The following is a 25,056-nucleotide window of genomic DNA, read 5'->3' as shown; positions in this document are numbered from 1 at the left end:
TTTCTTTAAGGAGTAGTATGCCTTATGAAATGTAGAAGACTATGACCCCAGATGGTATTCAATAATGGTAGTAGGGATTTCTTCTCTGACAAAATTGAGGAACACCCCTAGGCACGAAGGAAATAGTCAGCTGTGGTTCCTCCTGAACATCAGATGTGGACATCTATAAAGCCTCCAAGGATGTGAATAAAGTCAGATCCCCACTGGCCTCCAAAATGGTCAAGGCCAAAATATCCAGTGATGAAGCCAGGCAAACCTCCAGGCTTTCACTCACCTCAGGAGAGATGTCTGCCTGAGGCTGTACAGCAGAAAAATATGGCCTAGATTTCCTGGCCTTCTTCTCAGACAGCTGCCCCTCAGAGTGGGAAGTTTCTTCCACAGCATCTTTAGCTAAGAGCTTAAGATGCTGATTCTCTAGATACAACACCAAAGAAGGTCGACTACAGAGGGTCTTGGGAACAAAGGCCTGACAGACTGAACAAGATGTATGGTTGTGAGAAGCACCGAGGCAAAACAAGCACTGTTTGTGATGGTCTTTATGGGGAATTTGTCTCCCACACTGGCATTTACACTTCTTGGATGACATGAAACTCCAAAAGCAACAAAAAAGAAAAGAAAAGATAAGATACAAAAAACCTCCAAAAGGGCACTTATCTGCAATGGCTTGGTGAACCAGCAACGGAACGAGCGTTCAGACCGATGATCAAGAGATGGTGTTCAGACTGGTGGAAAGAAGTTTTGAGGATGGTACATCAGGACATCACCTTTATGCCCTACACTACGCAAGAAGCATACGTGTGATGTACAGCATACCTTAAAGCAATCTAAAAGCTTTGGTATACTGTCTGCATGTAGGGCCACCCTTGGCAGGGGATCCCTATTGTAATGAATACTGCAACAGTGAAATGGAAGGACATCTCTTTATTAGCAGTTAGAATGAACAAAGAACTGAACTGCTATGATGTTAAACATTCAAAGTACACCTTAGATGGTGCTAAGAAGGCCACAGCACATAATAAGTGTGCGTCTAATGTATAATAGGTACATATCTCCAAACTGTTTGTTCATGCATTTATTACAAACATGCAAATGTGGAAATGGTTTTCTGAAATATGTCGCAGATCTCATAAGAAAATATCTCAGAACCATGTAAATGTTGTAGGAAGTGGTATGAATGAGCAGTTCATTTTAGTTTGATTCTGTATAGAAGCGCTGCTTCATATTTAGTTATTTATGGTGTGGTTATTGTGTTTTTGCAGATTATAAAATAAATGTTTTGAATTTGAAGAATAAGCTTGTATTTTTATTGAATTTTACAAATGTAAAGTATTCACTCTTCCTTGATATAAACTTCAACTTAATGCTTCTGGCAGACAGCCCATTTCAGCTAGGCCACATGGAAATGGCAGAAGTTCCCTCCATGCAAAAATAGGATGTACCACATGTTGACTACATGTCACACAGATTGCTAGGGTTTGTGCTCCACATTGGCCTCTTAAGAAGTTGAGGCCTATGGACAGGTGATAAAATATCCAGGCGACTACCCAAAGGATTTCCCAGTCAGTGCATTCTATCTACATCATCGGGTTGTTCAACAACTGGAGGGAGTTATGACAATGACTTTTCTTTACAAGGAAACTTATCTCAACTAATTGCACTTTTGTCTCAACAATATCTCCACTTGATCAGCACTCTTGAGAAAATGATGCCCGAGCCTTCCCCATGAAGGACGGTGAAGTGGTTCATTCTAAAGGGAACAATAAAACATTCGAGCTCCTGTTTTTGAAACCAGAAAGAGAATGGGCAGTGGCGGTGAATGGTAATGTAATGGCGAAAGGCGCAAATTTGTTAAACAGGTCAGCAAGAACCAGGAAACTAAAAAATGGTTTTATCAAGATCTTGACTTTAGTTTTACCAACTCAGACACTACAAGATTTACCCCAGATGGAAATTTGGCAATGCAAATGGATTACATTGAGAAAAAACTTAAGAAGGTAGGTAACTTGCAACTGGATAATTGTTCTTTATCAGAAAGTCTGAGTACACAGAGGGTTACAAAAGGCTTGAGACTTGCTAAGTTTCCTAATGGTATAGCAACAGACAGTGAATTAATGAGGTTTACTGTAAAATGAAATAACACACAAATCAATACACTGTTTGAAGAAATAAAAAAACTGAATAGTAGTATACAGGAAGATCTTTTATGTGAATTTTATAAAGACAAATATAATCAAATGTTTTTTAGGACTGACAAGTGCAAATTGATTATTGAAAGGAAAAAAGAAAAGTAAACAAAAGTGCATTTAAATAAAAATAAAAATGCTTTTTTGGTGAAGGGGATACAATACAAGGATCTTTATTATCCTGACCTTTCTCCTGGCTGCTGTGTATCCTTGGCCCTAGCAGGTCTGCTTCTTTTTAATCTTTCGACCTCTAAACCTGCTGTTGACTGGTGAATCTACCTGCTTGCCCTATAAGGACCCCTCTCAAACAAAAGAAAGACATCTTATCTACAAGGAAGTTACAATCCTACATTCAAAACCCTTCCATCTATAGAAATAGTGAAACTTTCAACCTTTAAACCTGCTGTTGACTGGTGAATCTACCTGCCTGCCCTATAAGGACCCCTCTCAAAACAAAAGAAAGCCATCTTATCTACAAGGAAGTTGCAATCCTACATTCAAAACCCTTCCATCTATAGAAATAGTGAAAGTATGTCTCCTCTCATACAGGCTCTGAAGCTGAATTGTATATTTTTAAAAGAATACAAAGAAGTATTTGTAGTCCAGTTTGCTGTGAGAAACCTCCCTCCTGAGCCAGTTACCCAGCAGCCATACCCCCCTCCTACCCCATAATAAGCTTCTCTGCTTTAACACTGTTTACTCCAGCTCAGTCCTACTACTTCTTTTCCTCTATTTTAGTGCTGCATGTAGTTTTAACCTTTTACCACTAGGTGTCTTACTCCAGCTCAGTCCTACTACTTCTTTTCCTCTATTTTAGTGCTGCATGTAGTTTTAACCTTTTACCACTAGGTGTCTTACTCCCACCTCACTTGTATTTCTTATAGTCCACCCTGCACCTTCTTCAGTGCATCTGACTCTATCTTGTCCCTCTCCTTCCTTCTGTAGTCTTTAGCCCAGCCCTATATACCTTGCCACTGTTTATCTTAAACTTGTGTTACCTTTTACCTGGAACTTCTAACTGCTCCACTATAATCTGCTGGTCACAGATAGACTCTGGGACCTCTTCCTTAACTTGCTCTGTAACTGATATATTTGCTTTCCCCTTTAACCCTTCTTTTCCTTTCTCTCTTGAGAAGACTTATGATCTTTCATTCCCCCCTTCCTGCTCCATCTACTTTTGTCACTAACTCTAATCTGTTCCCCTCCCACTTACCACAGCCACTCTTGCTACTCCTATGGATATCCTCTCTTATTAGTACATCTGCTTGGATTTTTGCCCCACCTTAGCCTCCCAGGACCTTTTCTGCCCCATCCCCTCCCACTTTACCTCATATCCTTCCCAAAATGCTTAAAGGTGGGCAGTCCTGCGTGGCGCCATCTTTATTATCCTAACCTTTCTCCTGGCTGCTGTGTATCCCTGGCCCTAGCAGGTCTGCTTCTTTTTAATGTAAGTGTTTTTTTTCCCTGAAGGTGTTAATGATTTGTTTATCTGTATACATTAACTGGTGTAGTGCTCATTATTAGTGTTCTTCTGAGGGTTCTCTGACTGCTTATCTGTTTATTATCTGCTACAATGCTAGGTTAATGGATGTTGAAAGTGTACTTTTCTGTTAGAGAACCTATACACATCTTAATGATAACTCTAGTGCTAACTACAGTACTGCGTTGGCTGAGCCCCACCAGTTGTGTCTGATATTTTTGTGATTAAATTAGCCACATCGTAACTACTCACATTTGAGTACGGAAGCGCTACTATTATATGGCTAAAGTAGTATATTGCAATTATTTGCGCTCCTTTAGTTAGGTAAGTGCTTCTCATCAAAAAACTAGTCTGAGCTTCATGTAATTTCCAGCTCCCTTGTAATTGTGTTGGAACTTGAGACTGTTCAGCGTGACCACTTTTACCATTATGGTAGGACTTCAATCAGCAGCAGGTCTGCAGGACTATGCTCGCTGTTTTTGTATTCATCTGCCTGCATCTTTTCTGTACCTTTTAACTACAATACTAGTTAACTCTCTAAAAAATACTAGTGGGTCCAGCTGCATATTGGCGTTCCCCACATGGTATTAAAGTACGCCACTCACTTAGCCTCACCAACGTGGAGTTGCCAGGAGCGATATCCAGCTGATTCTTAACTCCGTACTTGCTGTGGTGTATGGATTTACCTAGCCATATGCCATTTTGTGCTCCATTTCATGATTTATTAGCACCTTTTTACTAAAATTGCGGTGTCGCTAACTTGCTGTGCCCCTCTACTTGAACCTTGCTCTGTCTGTGCATCTCCACTTGTAGCGATGACTATTACAGCTGTATAACACTGGCATACTTGCTGGTATTCTTTACTGTTTATACCTCCTGTATTCCTATCCACTCGTAGTAGAGGCTACAATTGTTGCTAAACCTGGCTAACTATGGGTGCATTTTTAAATGGCTGCAGTCTTGCTCGCTGAGACCATTGCAGCATATATAGCGATAGCCTCTCTCCAGATTTCCCCTCTATTTTGGACAAACACCCTCTTTACTTTATGTTCATCACATACATTAACGCGATGATTTTTGCTACCTGACATACCCGATATACAATATTATGTTGTCTACAATACTTTGGATTGTGTGTACTACCTGTTTATTGCTTAATATTTAATCAGACTAATTTCCTTAGCAGAAATAATTGTAATTTTGATTTGCTGTGCTACTCTATTCTTTAGAAACTGTATTTATCCAATTGGCTTTCTGGATACTGAATTTTGTGTACCTGCTTGTTCACTACTAGGTCCCAGAGTCTATTAATTTTTGTTCTGAGATGACCTAGTCATATAGTGCTGCTTTATGATGTTAATCACTGCATTTTACTATTACAATATTAGTAAGTGATTAATACTGGGTCCTGTTACTCACTGTTTTTAGCTATTACAACAATAATAAGTGTTTAATACTGGGTCTTGTATATCACCTACACGTTGCTTAGATATGACTAGACATTATTATGAGCCTGTTGGCATCTAGACTTAGAGTATATTTCTAAGCTTTGTGTTGCTTTTCTTAGTAAGATTTAATGTGTAAATGATTTTTATTAATATAGTTGTTTAACTTCCAAAACTATCTTTGTCTAATTGCTGCATGCATAGCTGTCTTATTTACTTAATTTACTCTTTTCTCCTCTCTAAACCTACCCAGCTTTCAACCTCTAAACCTGCTGCTGACTGGTGAATCTACCTGCCTACTCTATAAGGACCCCCTCTCAAAACAAAAGAAAGCCATCTCGTCTACAAGGAAGTTACAATCCTGCATTCAAAACTCTTCCATTTATAGAAATAGTGAAAGTATGTGTCTCCCCCATACAGGCTCTGAAGCTGAACTGTATATTTTTAAAATAATACAAAGAAGTATTTGTAGTTCAGTTTGCTGTGTGAAACCTCCCTCCTGAGCCAGTTACCCAGCAGCCATATCCTCCTCCTACCCCATAATAAGTTTCTCCGCTTTAACATTGTTTACTCCAGCTTAGTCCTACCATTTCTTTTCCTGTATTTTAGTGCTGCCTGTAATTTTAACCTTTGACCACTAGGTGGCTCTCTACACTAGGCTCTGTAATTTCTCCTAACTCCCACCTCACTTGTATTTCTTATAGTCCACCCTGCACCTTCTTCAGTGTATCTGACTCTACTCTATCTTGTCCCTCTCCTTCCTTCTGTAGTCTTTAGCCCAGCCCTATATACCTTGCCACTGTTATCTTAAACTTGTGTTACCTCTTACCTGGAACTTCTAACTGCTCCACTATAATCTGCTGGTCACAGATTGACTCTGGGACCTCTTCTTTCACTTGCTCTAACCCGCTCTGTTCGCCCTGCGGGGTCACTCCGCTCCCCTACCCTACCCCCAAATTCCACTCACCCCCACTACATCTCAACTTATACCTCCTTGGCCACACCCCCCACTCAGTGTCAACCTATAGACTACCCTATCTTGTTACATACTTAACTCCTAATTACTTAGTACCTCCCTCTATCTAACCTTCTCTATACAACCTCACCTATTACATTTCCTTGCTACTCAATTTTTCATCCCACTGCCTTAGCTTTCCTTTCACCTTAACATGCCTATCACTGCCATACCTACACTCTTTTACTTGTTCCGCTTTCTTATAATTCTTCCCTCTCTACTTATATCACATATCCTCACCAGTTATGAATACCTAAACCATACTAGTTTTCAACATCCCTTAAAACAAACAACTCCTCTCTCCCTTTCATCTCCACCAATTCATTGTAACACAACATTTCATCATCCTACCTTCTACCTCACTTTCATAGATTAACCCACATTAGGTACCTCCAACTGAGAAAACCTAACTGTAATTTTTCCAAACTATTAAAACACTCACATACACCACAGCAACACCTACTTCTACATGGGGACATTCATCCTAATCCAGGCCCAGAAAACACCATCACTAATTCCCAATCATTCCATACCACCTCTGAAATCCCAATTAGTGGCCCCAACTCTCTTCTCATAGCTCACCTCAATATACGTAGTTTAAACAATAAAATTACACAGCTACATGCGCTATTAGGTTTATATTCTTTTGACATCCTATGTCTAACAGAGACTTGGCTCAAGCCAGTAACTAGCAACAATGATATAATACCACCTGGATATAATATCCTGAGGCTAGATCGTCTAAACAAAAAAGGCAGTGGAGTAGCAATATTGTATAAATCTGAATTACAAATTACTATATTGGATACTCAACCTCGCACTCCTAACCATGCTGAAATCTTAATCACTAAGCTCTAGACTAATACAAATAAATCCTTATACATTATCTGTGCCTATATCCCTCTAGGTAATAATATTAATACTCTTGAAAATTCACTTAGCTGGTTGTCCACATCCGTCCCACAAGAAACAATACTCCTTGGAGATTTTAATATTGATTGGTATTGCTGTACTTCAGCCAAACCTACTACTCACATAAACCTTTATGGCTTCTATCAAACCATCACCTCTACTACCAAGAACCCACAAACCTAGCAATAAAAAAGTACCTTAGACTGGATATTAGTTAATAGTAATACTCTCCTATATAAAACAGGTACATTGCCTCATGATATTAGTGACCACACTCTTACCTTTATAACTAGACAAAAGACCACTATACCCAACAAAACTACCTTTAGGACTACCCGGAACAAAAAAAATCTAAACCCAGACAGCTACCTAGCTGAGCTCAAAGCTTGAAACTGGTCACCCCTAAAATACCTACCTCTTGATAAAGTGGTGTCATACTTTAATTCCAAATTCCTGCTAATTCTTGACCACCATGCCCCCTACTTCTACATGGGGACATTCATCCTAATCCAGGCCCAGAAAACACCATCACTAATTCCCAATCATTCCATACCACCTCTGAAACCCCAATTAGTGGCCCCAACTCTCTTCTCATAGCTCACCTCAATATACGTAGTTTAAACAATAAAATTACACAGCTACATGCGCTATTAGGTTTATATTCTTTTGACATCCTATGTCTAACAGAGACTTGGCTCAAGCCAGTAACTAGCAACAATGATATAATACCACCTGGATATAATATCCTGTGGCTAGATCGTCTAAACAAAAAAGGCAGTGGAGTAGCAATATTGTATAAATCTGAATTACTATATTGGATACTCAACCTCGCACTCCTAACAATGCTGAAATCTTAATCACTAAGCTCCAGACTAATACAAATAAATCCTTATACATTATCTGTGCCTATATCCCTCTAGGTAATAATATTAATACTCTTGAAAATTCATTTAGCTGGTTGTCCACATCCATCCCACAAGAAACAATACTCCTTGGAGATTTTAATATTGATTGGTATTGCTGTACTTCAGCCAAACCTACTACTCACATAAACCTTTATAGCTTCTATCAAACCATCACCTCTACTACCAGAACCCACAAACCTAGCAATAAAAAAGTAACTTAGACTGGATATTAGTTAATAGTAATACTCTCCTATATAAAACAGGTACATTGCCTCATGATATTAGTGACCACACTCTTACCTTTATAACTAGACAAAAGACCACTATACCCAACCAAACTACCTTTAGGACTACCCGGAACAAAAAAAATCTAAACCCAGACAGCTACCTAGCTGAGCTCAAAGCTTGAAACTGTTCACCCCTAAAATACCTACCTCTTGATAAAGCGGTGTCATACTTTAATTCCAAATTCCTGCTAATTCTTGACCACCATGCCCCCTCTCATACAGTGAGGACCAGGAACAACCCTGCTCCTTGGCTCTCCAAAGAGACCAGGCACAAAATGCTACAGAGAAATAAGATGTGGTCCAAATGGAGATATACAAAAGACCCTATAGACCATCAAAACTTTAGACAGCTTAGAAACACTACTAAATAACTAACTATTCATTACAAAAACAAATATTACCATAAACTCCAACAAACCCAACCACATAATCCACAAAAATTCTGGTCAGACATCAACAGGCTACTTCATCCAGGTCACTCCAAAACTCCTACCCCATCTAACTTGACTCAAAACACTCCCATCCAAATCGCAGACACATTTAACAGATTTTTCTCTGAATTAGTTAAATCACTAGCAAATACATTATCCCCAGTGAGCACCACTACACCACCCTCAATAGCTAATAATCCTCCTGCATTTACTCTACAACCAGTGCCAACATCACATGTCCATACACTTCTCCAAAAACTTAAACCTTGTACTCCATCAGCTGACCTCCTCCCAGCTGAATATCTGCAAATGGCAGCTGGTGCATTAGCCTACCCTATTTCCATCTTAATAAATAGAACTATTACAGAATGTACCATCCCTTCTCTTTGGAAAGTTTCACATATAATTCCATTGCATAAGGGTGGTAACTCAACTGAACTCACTAACTTTCGACCCATTGCCATACTCTCTTCTTTAGCAAAAATCATGGAGAAATGTATCCACCAGCAGCTACTCGAGCATCTCCTACAAAACAAGCTACTGGCTGACTGCCAGCATTGCTTTAGACCATTCCACAGCACTACAGCTGCTCTTTTATCCTTCTCTGACTGTATTAATAGAAATCGAAATAACAACCTGCTTTCCTCTGCTCTCTTTATAGACCTCTCTAAAGCCTTTGACATGGTTAATCATCAGTTAATGTTAGATACACTACAATCACTTTCCTTAGATACTCAGGCAGTCAAATGGTTTAAGTCTTATCTATGTAACAGACAACAGGCAGTCCTCTGGGACAATAAACTATCTACTCAGCTCCCAGTCACGCTGGGTGTCCCACAAGGCTCCACTCTGGGACCTCTCCACTTTATTTTCATTAATGATCAGAAAACTACCCTCCCCCAAACCACCTGCATACAATATGCTGATGACTCTACTTTAATCTGTGCCGCAGACTCTTCAGCTGAACTCCAGTCCAGTACCCAAAGAGTACTTACCTTAGTTGAAAACTGCTTCCATCAACGCTGTCTCCTCCTTAACCCCAAAAAAACTAAACTATTACTGTTCACTCCCACACAGAAGTCTACCCATATTAATTTCACAATTACATCAAATAATAGCACTGTAATAGCATCTGACACAACCACCAAACTCTTAGGTGTAACAATTGATCATAATCTTAACTATGACAATCACATAAACTTAACTATCAAAGCAGTTAATAGAAAACTTGGTTTCCTTTACAGGCTTAAAGCCTTTCTTACAGCCTCTGCCAGGACTGCTACTGCTCAAACCCATCTAATCTCCACCCTACTCTATGTCCCCCCAATATATACCAACCTACCTAAAACTAATCTAAACAAACTGGCATCCTCCTATAACAATATTGCCAGATTTGCCACTGGCTCCCCTTTTAGAACCCAACACTGCCAAAATCTGAAACAGCTAGGATGGCTGGAATTTCAAAACCAGGTTCTTCTTCTGCAACTTACTATCACTCACAAGGTCCTGTTACCATCCCACTAATACTCCTGTACCCTGTAATCTTATTAGTCCTTATATAAATCTCAAAACTCTACGCTCAGCAAATAAGTTACTAGTTGCCACCCTTAAATCCAATAACAAATCTAGTGACTGCCTGTTTACTTTGTTGGAAATACTTGGAACAGACTTCCAAATGATCTAACTTCCCTTATATCTACCCCACTGCTTAGGAACCATCTAAGAGTCCTTCCTTAAATCCCAATGGTTATGTACATGTTCTAAACCAGACTGACACCCTCTCCCCTTGCTAAAATACCTCGAAACTTCCTCAACACTGATATCCATTTCTTATTTCCTTCACTATTTGTTTACGTTCCTCTACAATTTTTTTCTTGTTTTAACTCAGTATTTTCTGTACCGTCAAACTACTACATAATAAAAACTAGCCTTTTCAGAGATTTGTAATATGCCATGCCCTGTGAGCATCTATGTATATAAAATGTTTGATAGATACCAGCTATACATTTCTTTTTGCTTTCTATGTCTAACCCACTACTCTAAATCTGCTATACCTATTCTTCTATAGTTGCATCTAATGCTCTTAATCTCTTTACACCAACTGTAACATTATTTTTTTCTTTTTTCTCACTTTATATTATTTCTTTTTCTCTTTCCCTTTTTTCCTCCTCTCACCTACTAACTTAAATTAAATCTATGGTAAAGTGTTTTTTTACATTATTTAGTTTTATAATGTTTTCTTAAAGTAGATGCTTTGTATCTTTATTCAATTAAATGAATACTGTTTTGGAGCTTTTCTCCCCAGGCCTCTACTGAAAATGGACATATATCCAGCTACACTAGCCCGGTCAACAAATGTAAAAAAAAATAAATACATTTCACTGGGTACAATGACAGAATGACAGAACCACAGTACAGCAACATTATAATGAAATTAACAATGAGGATTCCCCTCAGCCAGGAATTCCCATCCTTGCCACGCAGATTATCTAATGAACACCAAACGGATTTTTATTATGAAAATGTCCATTTACATGGAATGTACAGTTCAAGGGGATCTGAGAGAAACAGGGGGAGGGGAAAAGGGAAGTCAAAGAGAAAATACAAATAACATGCATGAATTAGAAAAGATAAACTATAGGCCTTGAGGGCAAATATTAAAGATGACAGGAGAAGACAAGGTTTATAATTATAAAGGGTTTAATATTTTTAATTATACTAGTGATGATATCACCAGTGGACACTTTCCCTTTTTAGCAAAGGACTCATATTTGGATTTGTTATTGGAATTCATTTTTTTTTTTACTTGACAAATGAACTTATCTGTTCATTTCCAGGAACAAAAACAGAGAAACCTTTTAAATGAAAAGAAATGTAAAAAGAAAAATGCCTGCAACCCATCTTTAAATCCGAACATAGCAATTTTTGTAAAATGTTGTGAAAGAGATTTTTATGAATTAAACAGAACTAAGAAAAGTTACTGGAATTTGAATAAAGAAGAGAGAGAGATCCTACAATCCCTATGTAGTAACAACCAGATTAGGGTAATGAAACCATACTAAGGTGGAGTAACAGTAATAGTAGAAAAGACGGACTATGTTAGTAAAATTCTCGATCTATTATATGACACCAATGTTTACACCACAGTATTGAGACAGGAAATATTCATAGCTTATAGGAAAATCGATTTGTTCCTGCATGATTCACTTATGCAAGGAATTATATCACTTGACACCTACAACATTTTGATGTTAAAAAATCCTTTGATATCTTTCTTGTTTTGGATTCCCAAAGCCATAAGGATTATTTAGATCCACCTTACAGACTAATAGTAGCAGCACAAAGTTCGAAGACATATCTGTTAGCTACTTACGTGGATCGAATATTGAAAACATTTCTTAAACATATTCTTCACATTTTGAAAGACTCTAGAGACTTTCTAACAAACAAAGTTCAAGTTTTATGATGAAAAGATTTGTTTTTTAATAGTGGATGTTGTAGACCTATTCAATAGTATACCCTACAAATGGGGTTTGGAACGTTTCTATACAGTAAAACTTGAGCTTACTGTTTTACACCATTAAATGATAAAATTCTTAACAGATTTGATGGAATTAACACACTATAATAATTATGCATATTTTGAGGGTAAGTATTTCAGGCAGATTACGGGGAGTGGTAATGGGTGCAGCTTGTGCCCGAATGTATGACAACTTGTTGATGTACATGTGGGAAAAGAAGTTTAGCCTTGATTCCACTTACAAAGACAGTTGGGAAATGTATTTAAGATTCCAGGATGACATATTCATTGTTTAGAATCAAGGAGAAAGTAACATCCATGATTTTACACATTATATTAATTGAATTACATAATTTTTAAGATTTATATACCACTACAGTAGTGAAAAGATAAATTATCTGGATGTTACAATAACCAAGAATACAAATTATCAGAAATTTGAATCAATTATTTATAGAAAAGAAAGTTTTTCATACATTTATCTCAATTAAAGTAGTTACCACCCCTTCCATTGCAAGAAAAATGTGTATAAGGGACAACTAGTGAGAGACGCCAGAATGTGTTCCAATAAGGACTTATATCAGGAAGAACTAAATAAGATTACAAAGACATTTTTGGACACGGGTTACCCATACGGCTTGTTCTGCAACACAGGGGAGGAAATAACACAAGGAGGGGGAACAAAAGTTAAAACTTCTGTTTGGGTTAGAAGAAGGTGTTGAAAATGTATTTAGACACAACACAACCTTGGGTGAAACTTCCAACAACTCCCCAATCATTAAATTTACTAATAGTGGTAAACAAGTTAGAGAAATAGTAGAAAATAATTGGAACATCTTGAAAATTGGCTTGAAACTACTTAAAATTGTAGGGGAAAACCCATTGTTACATATAAAACAGGGATAAATCTTTTTATGGATTGCATGTTCTAGTAATTTTTTAAGTTTGGGTACCCATGCTTGTGATGCTTGTAATCAGTACCCCTACATATGAGAAAAAAAACACATCAAGATAAATAACACAGGAGTTGACAAGATATCATTGGTTAAAGGAAACTGTGGTTCTAGAGGTTTAATTTACATCATAGTTTGTTCAACTTGCAAACTTGCAATACTTTTTATGTTGGGAAAATGGAAGGATAACTTAGAAAAATAATTAATGAACGTAACTATGACATTCAAAGGAGAAACAACAACTCTTTATATACATACACCTTATACTGTGAACATTTTAAAATGTTTAAATTTGGTATTATTGAAACTGTACCAGAAATTAACATTTTTAGAATTTAGGGAATTAATGTGGCAGTTCAGATTGAATGCCTCTAACCCCCCCCCCCCCCCCCCGGTTTAAATGAACACACTTATAGTTTCAGCTCTCAGATTGGTTGCACTAAAAGAATAACAATTACTATAACAAACAAAAATAGAAATGTGCTTAGTAAGATATTTATTACTTTTAAATAACATAAGTACTACTAAATGTTGCTAATGGTTAGTAAAAGCATTATTTAAACATATTTTATTGATTGTTTTAAACTTAAGGAAGTGGGTGGTAGAATGGAATATGACTGGATAAATTAGAAAACGATTGCTCTTAATTCATATTCAAATGTTAATTTAATTGGACTTGAGGTTATGATGAAGTCCTGAAAGCACTTAACCTTTTTTTTTATGCATTTATGATCCTAACTGAATGAAACTACTTTAAATTACATTTGCTGGACGGAGTTTTTTTTTTTTTTTTGGAACAGTTAAGTTCATAGAACTGGAAATGTCTAATAGGGAAGCTGCTTGAATTTAACATTATATGACCTATTTTATTTTCGTTTGTCTACCACTAGAAGAGTTACGTAATCTCCTAGTAAGAACATTTCACATAATTCATAATAACAATCTTTCACTGTTTTTTGGTTAAATTTGTTGATTCCTGGAAAGTCCGTGTATATATGGATGGTTATGTCTGAGTGTACTATGGCACTTGTCAGAAAAATAAGCCAGTAATGTCCTCTAAAATGATACATTCATTGTGTACCTGAAAGTTGTTACAGTCGTACCAAGATGCAAGGAAGAATGTATCAGATGGAATTGTGCACCTCCAATTATTGTCTTGCTGCCAGATGTACAGCTTTTGCACATTATCTGGATGACTAAATTATTCAAAAGCATAAAAGTCACTCTTATGCCTCATGCCAGGCACTGCTAACACCTAACAGAGCCCAGAAGACTGTACCAGGAACATGAACTTCCACAAGCAAGGGCTGCCAAGCAACAGGTCTAAGAAAGTATAAATCAGTGCAGGATTGCATGCAGATCTTAATTTCTAAAGGCTGCTCAGCCTTTAGAAGCACATCCAGTTTACAGCACTGCATAAAGTTGCCAGCCAAAGACAGATCAACCTCTGCAAAAATGCCCTTCACATACACATTAAGGGGAAAAAAGCAGATGATGTAAAGAGTACTCATATGGAAGACCCCCTAACTGGTCCTGTGAGGGTTTTGCTGTGTTTGCCATGGTACTATACCAATCTACAAACCATCTGGAAATGTGTTATTTTATTAATCACTTACTTTATCTTACCCTTAGCAAAATAAATGAAAATTTGACAATTGTTTTAGAATGATTATATTATATGCTTATAAAGCTGCAACTAATGATAAATATTCATCATAAACATTAAGTGCTCATCATTAAGCACACTAGATTAAGAAAAAAACAGTAAGTTTATTAATTACGTCAAGGTATTTGCACAAGAGGTTCTCCCGTTTGATTCTTGGCTGGAGTGCGGGGAGTGCCTTCTGTGTGGAGTCTGTATGTCCTCCCCACGGTTGGGTGGGCGTTAGAAAGACATGCGTAAATGGGCGTGCCTTATTTGAAGGGTGAACATCGAGCTGGCACCTTGGCGTTTGTGAAAATCTACTGCCAATCATTAGCAGACCGGAGTTCCGCTGTGGCGACCCCTAACCAGGAAAAGCCGAAAGACAACAACAACCACCTCAGGAATAAATTTAGAATCAGTGCATAGAAAAGCTTAGTCCTTAAATAAATGCAGATTGATTTCTGAAGCCACAACAGCCCGCAGCTGTGGAATTCTCCTGTTTCAAGTCAATATGATTGGGAATATGAATGTGAAAACAAAACTTTTATAACAGCAAGTAGGTTCAGAATGCAGAAAACCCAGTTTAACAAACGGACAAGGGAACAACTGATCATGGGTTCCATGTGAAATAAATGAGTTGATAGTTCTAAATAGGCTGGTAATTTTATTCCATTTGCCAAACCTTGTACCGGTTTGAAATTTAATGGGGACGAAACTAGGCACTTTCTTCTTGCTCAGTAGGATAAATCTATTTGAAATAGCATCTGCAAATACATACATGCATACAAATATTTTAAGAGGCATTTATGTCCTTCTAGCCTGCCAATATACCAAAACAAGTGTTCCCACAGCAAATGTCCAGGCTGTTCTTAAAAATATCTAAACTGGTGCTTGCTTTAATATCATTTGGTATTCTATTCCATGCATTAGCTGCTCTCTCAGAGAACCAATTAGTGCACTTCTCATTCCTATAGTCTTCTACATAGCTTGTCTGATGATTTCTATTACTTTTTGATAACCCCAAACATTCCCATAGGTAGCTGTCTCTACATACTCTAGATACTTGAATAAGGTCGCCTCTTAAATATCTATATTAGACATTATACAAGTTCAGATATTTTAGTCTTTCATAATAATTAAAATTTTCACATCCATGGATGCCCTTGGTAGATTTCTGCTGTACTCTTTCCAATTTACTCATGCTTGTTTTCTTATAAGGTTTCCATACTGTTATTCCATACTCAAGTTTGGGTCTAATGTAACTAACAAACAATGACATCATCATTTCTGATTTCCTAGACTTTATAAATCTTTTTATGCAACCTATAGTTCTAAAATTATCATTAACCAACTGGTTAATATGATTAGAAAAATTCAAAGCTGGATCTACCCATATATCCAGGTCCTCGAATGAATCTACAGTTTCAATCACTGTGTGCTCTATTAAAAATTCACCTTTCCGTTTATTTCTTCCCAAATCTCATACTCCTAGTTTTGATACATTTATCAGAATATTATTCTTCTGAGCTGAAATGGTCAATTCAGTCAAGTTCTTTTGCAGACATGCCCCATTTGTAACACATGTAATCAGTTTACTCAAAATCAAGTAATTTGCATACAAACTATAGAAACTCACAGATGAAAAAGATCATCTGAAAGATAAAATCTAAATAAGTATGGGCCTGGGACACAGCCCCATGGGAAACTCTGACTGCAACCAAGAATTTCACATGTTCAGTTGCTGTATAATACTTGCCATGTCCTATATGCAAGCCATGCAGCTATCCATCTTATCCAGAGTACCTTCATACCTAGTTGTTCTAATTTATTGATCAGTGTTTTGTGTATAACCATGTCAAATGCTGAAGTTAAATCTAAATTACATCTTTCAGTCACAGCAATTATATTTTTATAGAAAACTATGTTACAGGTGACAATAGGTCTATTCCACAGCCATTATATTTCTAAAGATCATGTTACAGGTGACAATAGATCGATTTTCAACATATACATGCTGATATATGGTTTCAAGTCCCAACCTTGCCACGTCTGACAATAATTCATCCAATATTACCTTCTCCATTATGTTCCAAAACATGAAAATAACTGTCCACATGTTCAATGTCTCAGCTAATTTCTGCAGAATGTCCAGATTTTTTTCTTGGATTTTTGGTCTGTTTTCTCATAAAATCTTCGGTTTTCTGGCAAATTAAAGTCACTATATAATTACATACATTTAAGTTTCAGACTTCATATCCTTCAGAAAATGTGTGCTAACATAAAATCCTATTATTCTAGCAACTTTAAGTTTATAAGATCAGTATTTAAAATCTTTCCCCATTTCTGGACATTTTGTCCCCTCATTATTTTAGGTTTTGTCCAGATTTCTTGAACTAAGGGTCTGTATGACTCTGGGGTCGTAATACTTTCCTTTCTCTTAAAGACAGGTTTAATAAGCACTTGGTCTCCGACCTTGAATCTCCCCATATTTATATGACTTAGTAAATAACAGAATAATGGTACTGTAAGTTCTTGCTGAAGTGTTCTCGGGTCATTATTACTAATTCTGTCTCCACCTTTTCTTTGTTTTGATCCAGTTTGCATAGTTCATTTTCAATATAATCTAATTTGATTTCAGTATCTGAGGTTACCTGGGTGTCACTGTGACAACTTAACATCCTCTTTGTGGAGCCAAACTGTTTTGCACAGATTTTTGTAAATGATTCTTAACTAATTAGTAGAAGTATTAAAGCATTTATGACAACTATGTATCATTCACACATGCAGCTGGTATGATATAGTGTGGATTTTTGGTTGGTTAAGAGGTGTGCCGGGTGTTGTTTCCCCATATGAATTTAGTGACACAAACAGAATAGTTTACATTGCTGTATTTTGTGCATCTTCAATTATTCATTTTTAACCATTTGTTTACTGGGGAAGTCTAACTCAGCTGGACCCCTTTTCAGTGGAGGCCTGGGGAGAAAAGCTCCAGAGTAAAGCAGAGTAAGGATGAAAATAATTTAAGCATACATATAGCAACAGACAACACAAGACATGAAAATATACAAAAAATATGAATCTGTGCTTCAATTATATATATATATATATATATATATATATATATATATATATATATATATATATATATATATACACACACACATATATATATATATATATATATATATATATATATATATATATATATATATATATATGTGTGTGTGTGTATATATTTTACTATGCGGGCTTAGTTATGCTTCCTTGAATAGGGCTGTTTTAAAGAAGAAACCTAGACCCAATGTAAACCTCTACAGTTGTAGAACATCTTCAGTTTCATTTCTTCTCCTTGAAAAACTTACTTAAAAGTCATATAACACAGGTCAAACCAGGAATGGTGTGTGTGTGTGTGTGTGTGTGTGTGTGTGTATATACGCATATGCTGGGGGTAGTAATGAGGTGAGGGATCTGTTTAATTTTGGAACAAAGCAGTGAGCAGATTTCAATCATGTATGGTCAACTCTGCAAAAATAAACTGCCACATCTACATATAATCATAGTCTGGAAGTGGTTTACTATCAAAATTTCGCACCTGCATTGTACGAGTATTTCCGAACAAGAATGTCAGAAATCAAATAAATGAACAAAAACAAGACCAAATGAGGTATTTCTGAAAATTCGATATCTCAGAAATGTCAACTTTACCGAAAATATCACACTTCTGGTCAAGAGCAATGAACGTTTTTGAAGGGGTACATTTCCCGATCCCCTCTATAGTGCGATCTGCATTCAAAATGTTAAATTCACACTGAAAGCTAGTGTGCATTCGCTGTTGTGAGTTCAACATTTTTTTTCCCCTTATTTGCAAATGTAAAATTAGGGCGTTCGGTCTTTCCAATTCAGATGAAGTCTAATTGCCATTTTGAAAGTAAACCTTTGGAAGCAATATTTTACTCATGCTGCTTAAAGATCACATGACTTTAGAGGTAAATGTTTAGATCATACAAACCAGTTCATAACTCATCAGCATAGCTTTTAGTCTGTCAATTTCTTCTCGCAGTTCTCTGATCAGTCTCACATTTGCATCCTGTAACAAATAATATGAAAAAGCAAAACAAAAAAAAAATGAATGTTATAAGCATGCATTTTTTTCAGATTAACATACAACCCAGCACCAATTCAAATATTAAGGATGGGATGTAACTGCAGTTACAAAGTGCAATCTATCAGACTGGAATGCCACAAATAGTGATAACGGACAACTCTGCAATATTAAGGACAGGCAGTGACAGTGAATACTACAAGTGTTTTGGTTCGGTTACTGTAAAAATGCAACTCCAAAAATAAAAAAAAAAAAAATCACTGGAGAAACACAGGCACATCACCTACACATTACTGGCTATGCAGGCTAGGTTTTTAAGGATTATTAACCTTAGGTTAGCTCTCCGTTTATGTTATTTGTAGAGGTCTGTAGGATACAATGTCATTTAAAACCACAGTACAGACACAACTCTCTATGGTCATCATACTCTGGCTCTACTACATTTCAGGTCTACATAACACACTCATGAAAAATGACTAAATGTTTACTCAAGAATGCTTTAAACCTTGTTTACTTATTAAACATTTGTCATCTGTTTATATTTATTTTAAATGTTTTGTAAAGACCACTAATAAAAAGCATAGAAGTAGCAATTATCACCACCATTTATTACAATGTCCCCTCAGGATTAGAAATTAAATGTCTGAATCTCTGGCTGTTAGAGAAGATGATTAAGACTGAGTGGTTAACAAGCTGCTCCTGTACCCAAGGTACAGGGTTTGATTCCTTCTACATCCATTTGTGCACTGTGCGACTCTGACCAAGTCACATAACCAGACAGCACTCCCTGGAATGGGCTTACCTGGTTAACAAATGTATAACATAATTAAAAAATTATTCCTTTACCTAGCTTCCTTTTACCAGTGTCATAATCAGAATGGTAAATGTGTCAAGGCAACATTAAGCATATAATACAGATTTTTTAGCACTACAAGGCAGTTCATTCACTACATTCACTGTCGGGACGAGATTTTATTTTATCTGTTACTCTCATTTGCTGACCAGTGAAGTTCGACTTGGCGTAGAACCGCCTTTCAGTGAAGAAAAAAAATCCATTTGTACAACAGAATACAAGACAAAGTAAATTAACACAGGTAAATCAAACATCATTTTAATTATGTGACAGAACTCATAATTTTGTTTTTAGACTGCAGACCTGTAAACTGGCAGTTACATCCTTAATGCACTTATTCATGTGCTCATCTGGTGCAAGCATGCACAGCCCCCTTGCTAAACAGCTTTGGTTACATTAAAGCAGTAGTGCAGTACAAAAACACACACACAAAAAAAACCCCCTAACTTGTTCCTGAATGGACCGGAGGCACCCGTCATCAATAACAATGTTAAATTGATTTTAGAATGAATACTGACAAAAGAAAAATGACAGCTGTCTGATTTTTAAATAGAAGCAATACTAAGAATCCGAATCAGAAAAAATGCACATGAGCATAGCATGCTGAATGCCCACACATGCTTTGATGACAATATTCATCTTCATAATATAATATTAGGTTTTCCTTTTCACTACTGCTTTAATCCATACCATAAGCATTACTAGACCGATATTTAAACACACATCAGAAACCCAAGACACGATATGGATTTTAAATATATTTCATCCCATGTGTAAAACTGTTAATAATGACTTGAAAAAGGGTTTAATAGTCTTTAGACTAAAACATCTTAATATCTGTGTAGTTTGTTCTAAAAATGTTATACCAAACAATCTTCACTGAATGATAACAGATGTCTTGACAGGGCACCGGAAACAACTCTTTCGCCCAGGCTGGTCTGGTACCGGCCCAGTTTTTGCTTTAAAAGAAATGAAGACACTTTTTACACAAGTCTACAAATGCCATCTTGGGTTCAACTTCTGACTTATTTTCTGATCAGAAGAAAATAATTTAAGCAGTTTACAGATCATTTCCAGTAAAGTCCTAGCATGGATATACATAAATTAAAATCAGGCCAAAAATTAACATGAAATTACAAAGGACAATGATTTACAGAAAATGTCAAAAATATCCAGGGAAGGGAATGCCCATTAGCTCAGAGAATAGATATCTGCCTGCAAGCCAGGTCCAGGATCAAACCTGAATACCCGGATGGCTGGGCAGGGAAGTGATGACTTGAAGATTCTGTGACTTCTGTCATCCCTTGACAATGATATGTTACAGCTATAGGACAATTTTCTAGTGAAGGGCAAAAAGAGTGCTGGTTTCTGCAGCAATGATCACAGCAAGCAGTGCAGACATTCCATAAACATTATAAATCCTACGTTTTGGGGATTTACCAGCAAACAATCTAACTATGACACAATGGATAGCCTCTTCTTGAATGCAGGTCCATACTGTATTAGCACCGTGTAATGACCCCTATTACAGAAACCTAGCATCAGATATAGGAGATTAGACAGTGGTCCTTACATGGGAGGGGGAGTTATTCTCTCAAGGTGAAGCCAGACCCATATCACACTTAACATACACATGCTCACATACATATATACCAGTGGCCATGCAGTATTTACATAAGAGATGCAGAATTCAGACATTTCAGAAATGTTTAACCTTGTAACACTGATTATGTCAATATAAAAATTAGCTGCAATTAAAAGAAATTACGCACAGATAGCAACATCTGCATTAGTGGTTGTATGACGTGCAAAGCAAGCAGTATTTCTGAAAGCATCCCTTACAAGCTATCATTAATATAAAACACTCAAAGTTCAGAAGTAATACAAGTGCTAAACATATCAAAAACTAAATCAAGCCACGATATAAACAGAAATGATGTACTTACCTTAATTCTGGATCCTTTTCACCATTCCCTGTCTGTACTGTATGCTTCGACTGATGGAAAAACAGGCCACTTTGTGGCTCTGATCCTTAACTCTGTTTTTCAAGAACTCAAACCTCAAATGTCTTTCCTTCCTACTATAATGCATCTATACCCTGTCTTTCCTCAGACTGAGTTTGTTGCAATTTTACAAGAGGAAAAGAATATTAAAGGTCATTGGGGTGAATGATATGCAACAGGATGGGTTTCATGGCAGGTCTATGAGATCCACTGAGCTTTGAAGAGTGACAATTTGCAAGAGAGAAGGAGAGAGAGAGTTGTCAAAAGGGACCTGCTAAGGATGAAATGATCCAGCATTATGGTAAACATACAACTTTTACATGCTGTTTCAACCCATCTGTCCACACTGACTGATGGGACGGAATCCCAAACTACCTATTTTCCTGGGTGGAATTATGACAGGATGCTCTTGAGAATGGCAGCTCCTAAGCAGGACCTAGATTTGGATATAATGTCCATCTTGTAAAGTCTGGAAATGCTATGTAATGTAGACCTAGGTGCTGATGCACTAAGGTCATCTATTGAAAAAATGTTGAAGGAGGAAGTGGAAACTGACACTGACCTGATTGAATGCGCCTTAGGCTTCACTGTTAAGGGTAGTTTTTAGGGCTGTAAGCAGAAGCTGTACATTCTGAAAATCATCTGGACAGCATTGTTTCATATATCTCATAACCAAGTCTGGAGGAGGACAAGGGAAATTAAGAGCTATCTTTTCTGATAGATTTTGTAAGTTGAAAGTAGAATTGCAACTGTCTAATGACATTCAGATATGAATAAACAACTCCCCTCTCTCAGAATAGTTTGGAAAGAAATCTAGAAGATGAATGGGTTGGCTGAGGCTGGACTCCAAAGCAACTTTTGGTTAGAAGGTTGGGCTGATTCTCTGAGAAATTCTGTCTCTGTGGAAAATAAAAATAGAAGTAGAGAAGAAAGCACATGAATTTCTGAGATCCTTCTTGATGAGGTGATAGCTAGAAGGAAAAAGATCTTCCAGGGAAGGAATTTAAGTTCATATGAAGATGCGGGTTCAAAGGGTGGATGAGTTAATGTTTCTAACATGAAGCTGAGGTACCATGGAAGCATAGTGTTATTAATTGGGGGAACACAGGAGGAAGACTCTCTTGAGGAAAGCTCTACACAGTCTTTGTGCTGCATGAGAGGAAGATAGAAATGCTGGGTTAAACTTGGAGATGGCTGCTTACTATACCTTAATTGCAGAGAAATTGGAACCAGCATAAAACACTAATGAAAGCAACTGAAGAACGGAAGGAATGGAGAAAGAGAAAGGATCCAATCTTTGGTTTGAGAACCATATGAAAAAAATTAATCCCCTTGCTATTGTAGATCTTGTCAATAGAATATTTCTCAGAGACTCATAGAATTTGGATAACTCTTTGAGAAAGCTCAGTATCAGAGACCATTACCATTATTAGAGAAATCATATGGTCAGCTTGAAGGAGTTTCTGAGATGGCAGAAGATGAGATTTTTGCCATGTTTATGGAGATACTCAAGGACAGGCACAGCTGAAGTATACAACCTCTGGCAGCTAGAGGGGAATTGCCTGGCTGTAGCAGCAGGAAGCCAGTCATGTAGATATGTGAATACATAGATTGTCTTGAGTCATAGATGGAAAACAATTACTGTCATGAACTTGTTAAAACACCCAGGGGACTATGGTGAGAGTAAAGGGAAAAGTACAAAATTGGTAGTGACCATCTCCCAGCTTGAAGTGTAAATACTTCCACGACTTGATGGTGATTTTCATATGGAAATCAGCATCCCGAAGGTCTATCATCCTGTACAAAGGGAAAAATGGCTCACACCATGATGATCTTGAATTGGGTCTTTGTTTTGTACTGATTTAAGCTATTTAGATCCAAGATTGGCCTGAAATCCTTCATTTTCTCTGGAGCTAAAAGAATCTGGAATAGACCTCAGACCCTCTCTGGTTTAATGGGACCTCGGGGATGGATCCTTTTTTCCAGGACAGTAGTAATCTTTCTTTTTGCTGCCCTGTACTGGTGGGATTAAAGTCGGGGGGGGGGGGCACAGACTATTTTGGACTAAAGAAGAGAGAAATATATAGCTTCCGGATATTATTCTGCTCACTCATTTGTTTTGCATGATGGTCATCCATGCATTTCAATGAAGAAATAATCATTATCCCACTCCCAGGGCTTAGTCAAGCAATCCTTCAGGGACGTTGAGGCTGCTTTCCAAAAAAAGGACGTCTGAATCCCTAGTTCTGTGGACAACCCCTGCCTCAGGGCACTATCTATTAAAGGAGCCTCCTCTGTTTTTGGCTGTTCATATCAGAAGAGAAGAGGTGGATGCTGGGATTTTCTGACTCACTGATTTGGAACTCTTCAGATTCCTACTGCAGGATCTTTGAGTCTTTGGGTCTTAAATCATACTCAGAATGTAGAAAGCAGCATCTCACCTCCTCATTCAGTGTTATGGGCTCATAGGTAAATATTAGCCTATCAATCTGCAGAGACTATTATAAGCCTAGCCAATGACCAGAGGTCAGATTCAAACCGTGCACCTTGTATCCATGCTATAAACACCTGTCACTGTCCATGTTGGAGTGAATGACTCGAGACATACCTCCCTGGACTACATGAAAGAAACATGAAAGAGCTCTCGGATCATGTGGCCCAGGCAGATATGACCCAAGCTCTGAGTAGCATCCTGCCTTCGCCCAGAAAGATACCACAGTATAAAGACAAAATAATTGACTTCAGCAATTGGCTAAGCTTCTGGTGTCATTCAAAGAGGATCCAGTATCTGTCTGCCTGGGACAACATGATAGACAGACCACGATGCTTTGCCAGAGATGGTCTGCACCTGTCGCCCTTGGGATTCAGGTTACTGGCAAAGGCTCTTGCCACCCCTATAGTGCCTTTTTTAGGCAAAGTTTAAAGGACAAAACCACCACCGTAACAGGTGCAAGCATGCAAAATCTGAAGGTAATGCTACTCAATGCTAGAAGTCTAAACCTCAAAATGCACTCTCTCAAGGCACTCCTAAAAATGGAGAACATCAATATCTGTGCAGCAACTGAGACCTGGTTCAAGGCTCCAGAGAGCACCCCTGCAATACCAGGCTACAACTCTTACCACACTTTTCGGCCACCAAACCAGGATCGAAACACTAAAGGTAGAGGAGTGTCCATATTCACCAAGGATATTCACACCACCAGGTTAGTTGCCCAACACAATGCGTCTGAAATTCTCCAGGTGCAACTAACACTAGTAAGACTGCAATCCAAATTGTAGCTTGCTACAGATCCCCCCACCATGCCTCAAGATTCTCACTACT

General features: G+C 37.5%; 1 protein-coding gene across 1 annotated transcript in view; it reads right to left on the bottom strand.

The window, feature by feature from the left end:
• The window catches only part of STARD9 (StAR related lipid transfer domain containing 9), a 1,457,104-nt gene that overhangs the window by 599,267 nt on the left and 832,781 nt on the right, over positions 1-25,056 (bottom strand). Inside the window, exon 14 of the mRNA XM_044073541.1 lies at positions 18,786-18,863. Within this exon, the coding sequence (XP_043929476.1) occupies positions 18,786-18,863 (78 nt within the window). The remainder of the gene's footprint in view (positions 1-18,785; positions 18,864-25,056) is intronic.

The sequence above is a fragment of the Protopterus annectens genome, chromosome 6.part0 (assembly GCF_019279795.1).
Source record: "Protopterus annectens isolate FY-2018-M chromosome 6.part0, PAN1.0, whole genome shotgun sequence".
NCBI lineage: Eukaryota > Metazoa > Chordata > Ceratodontiformes > Protopteridae > Protopterus > Protopterus annectens.
This window is presented reverse-complemented; position numbering and strand designations above follow the sequence as displayed.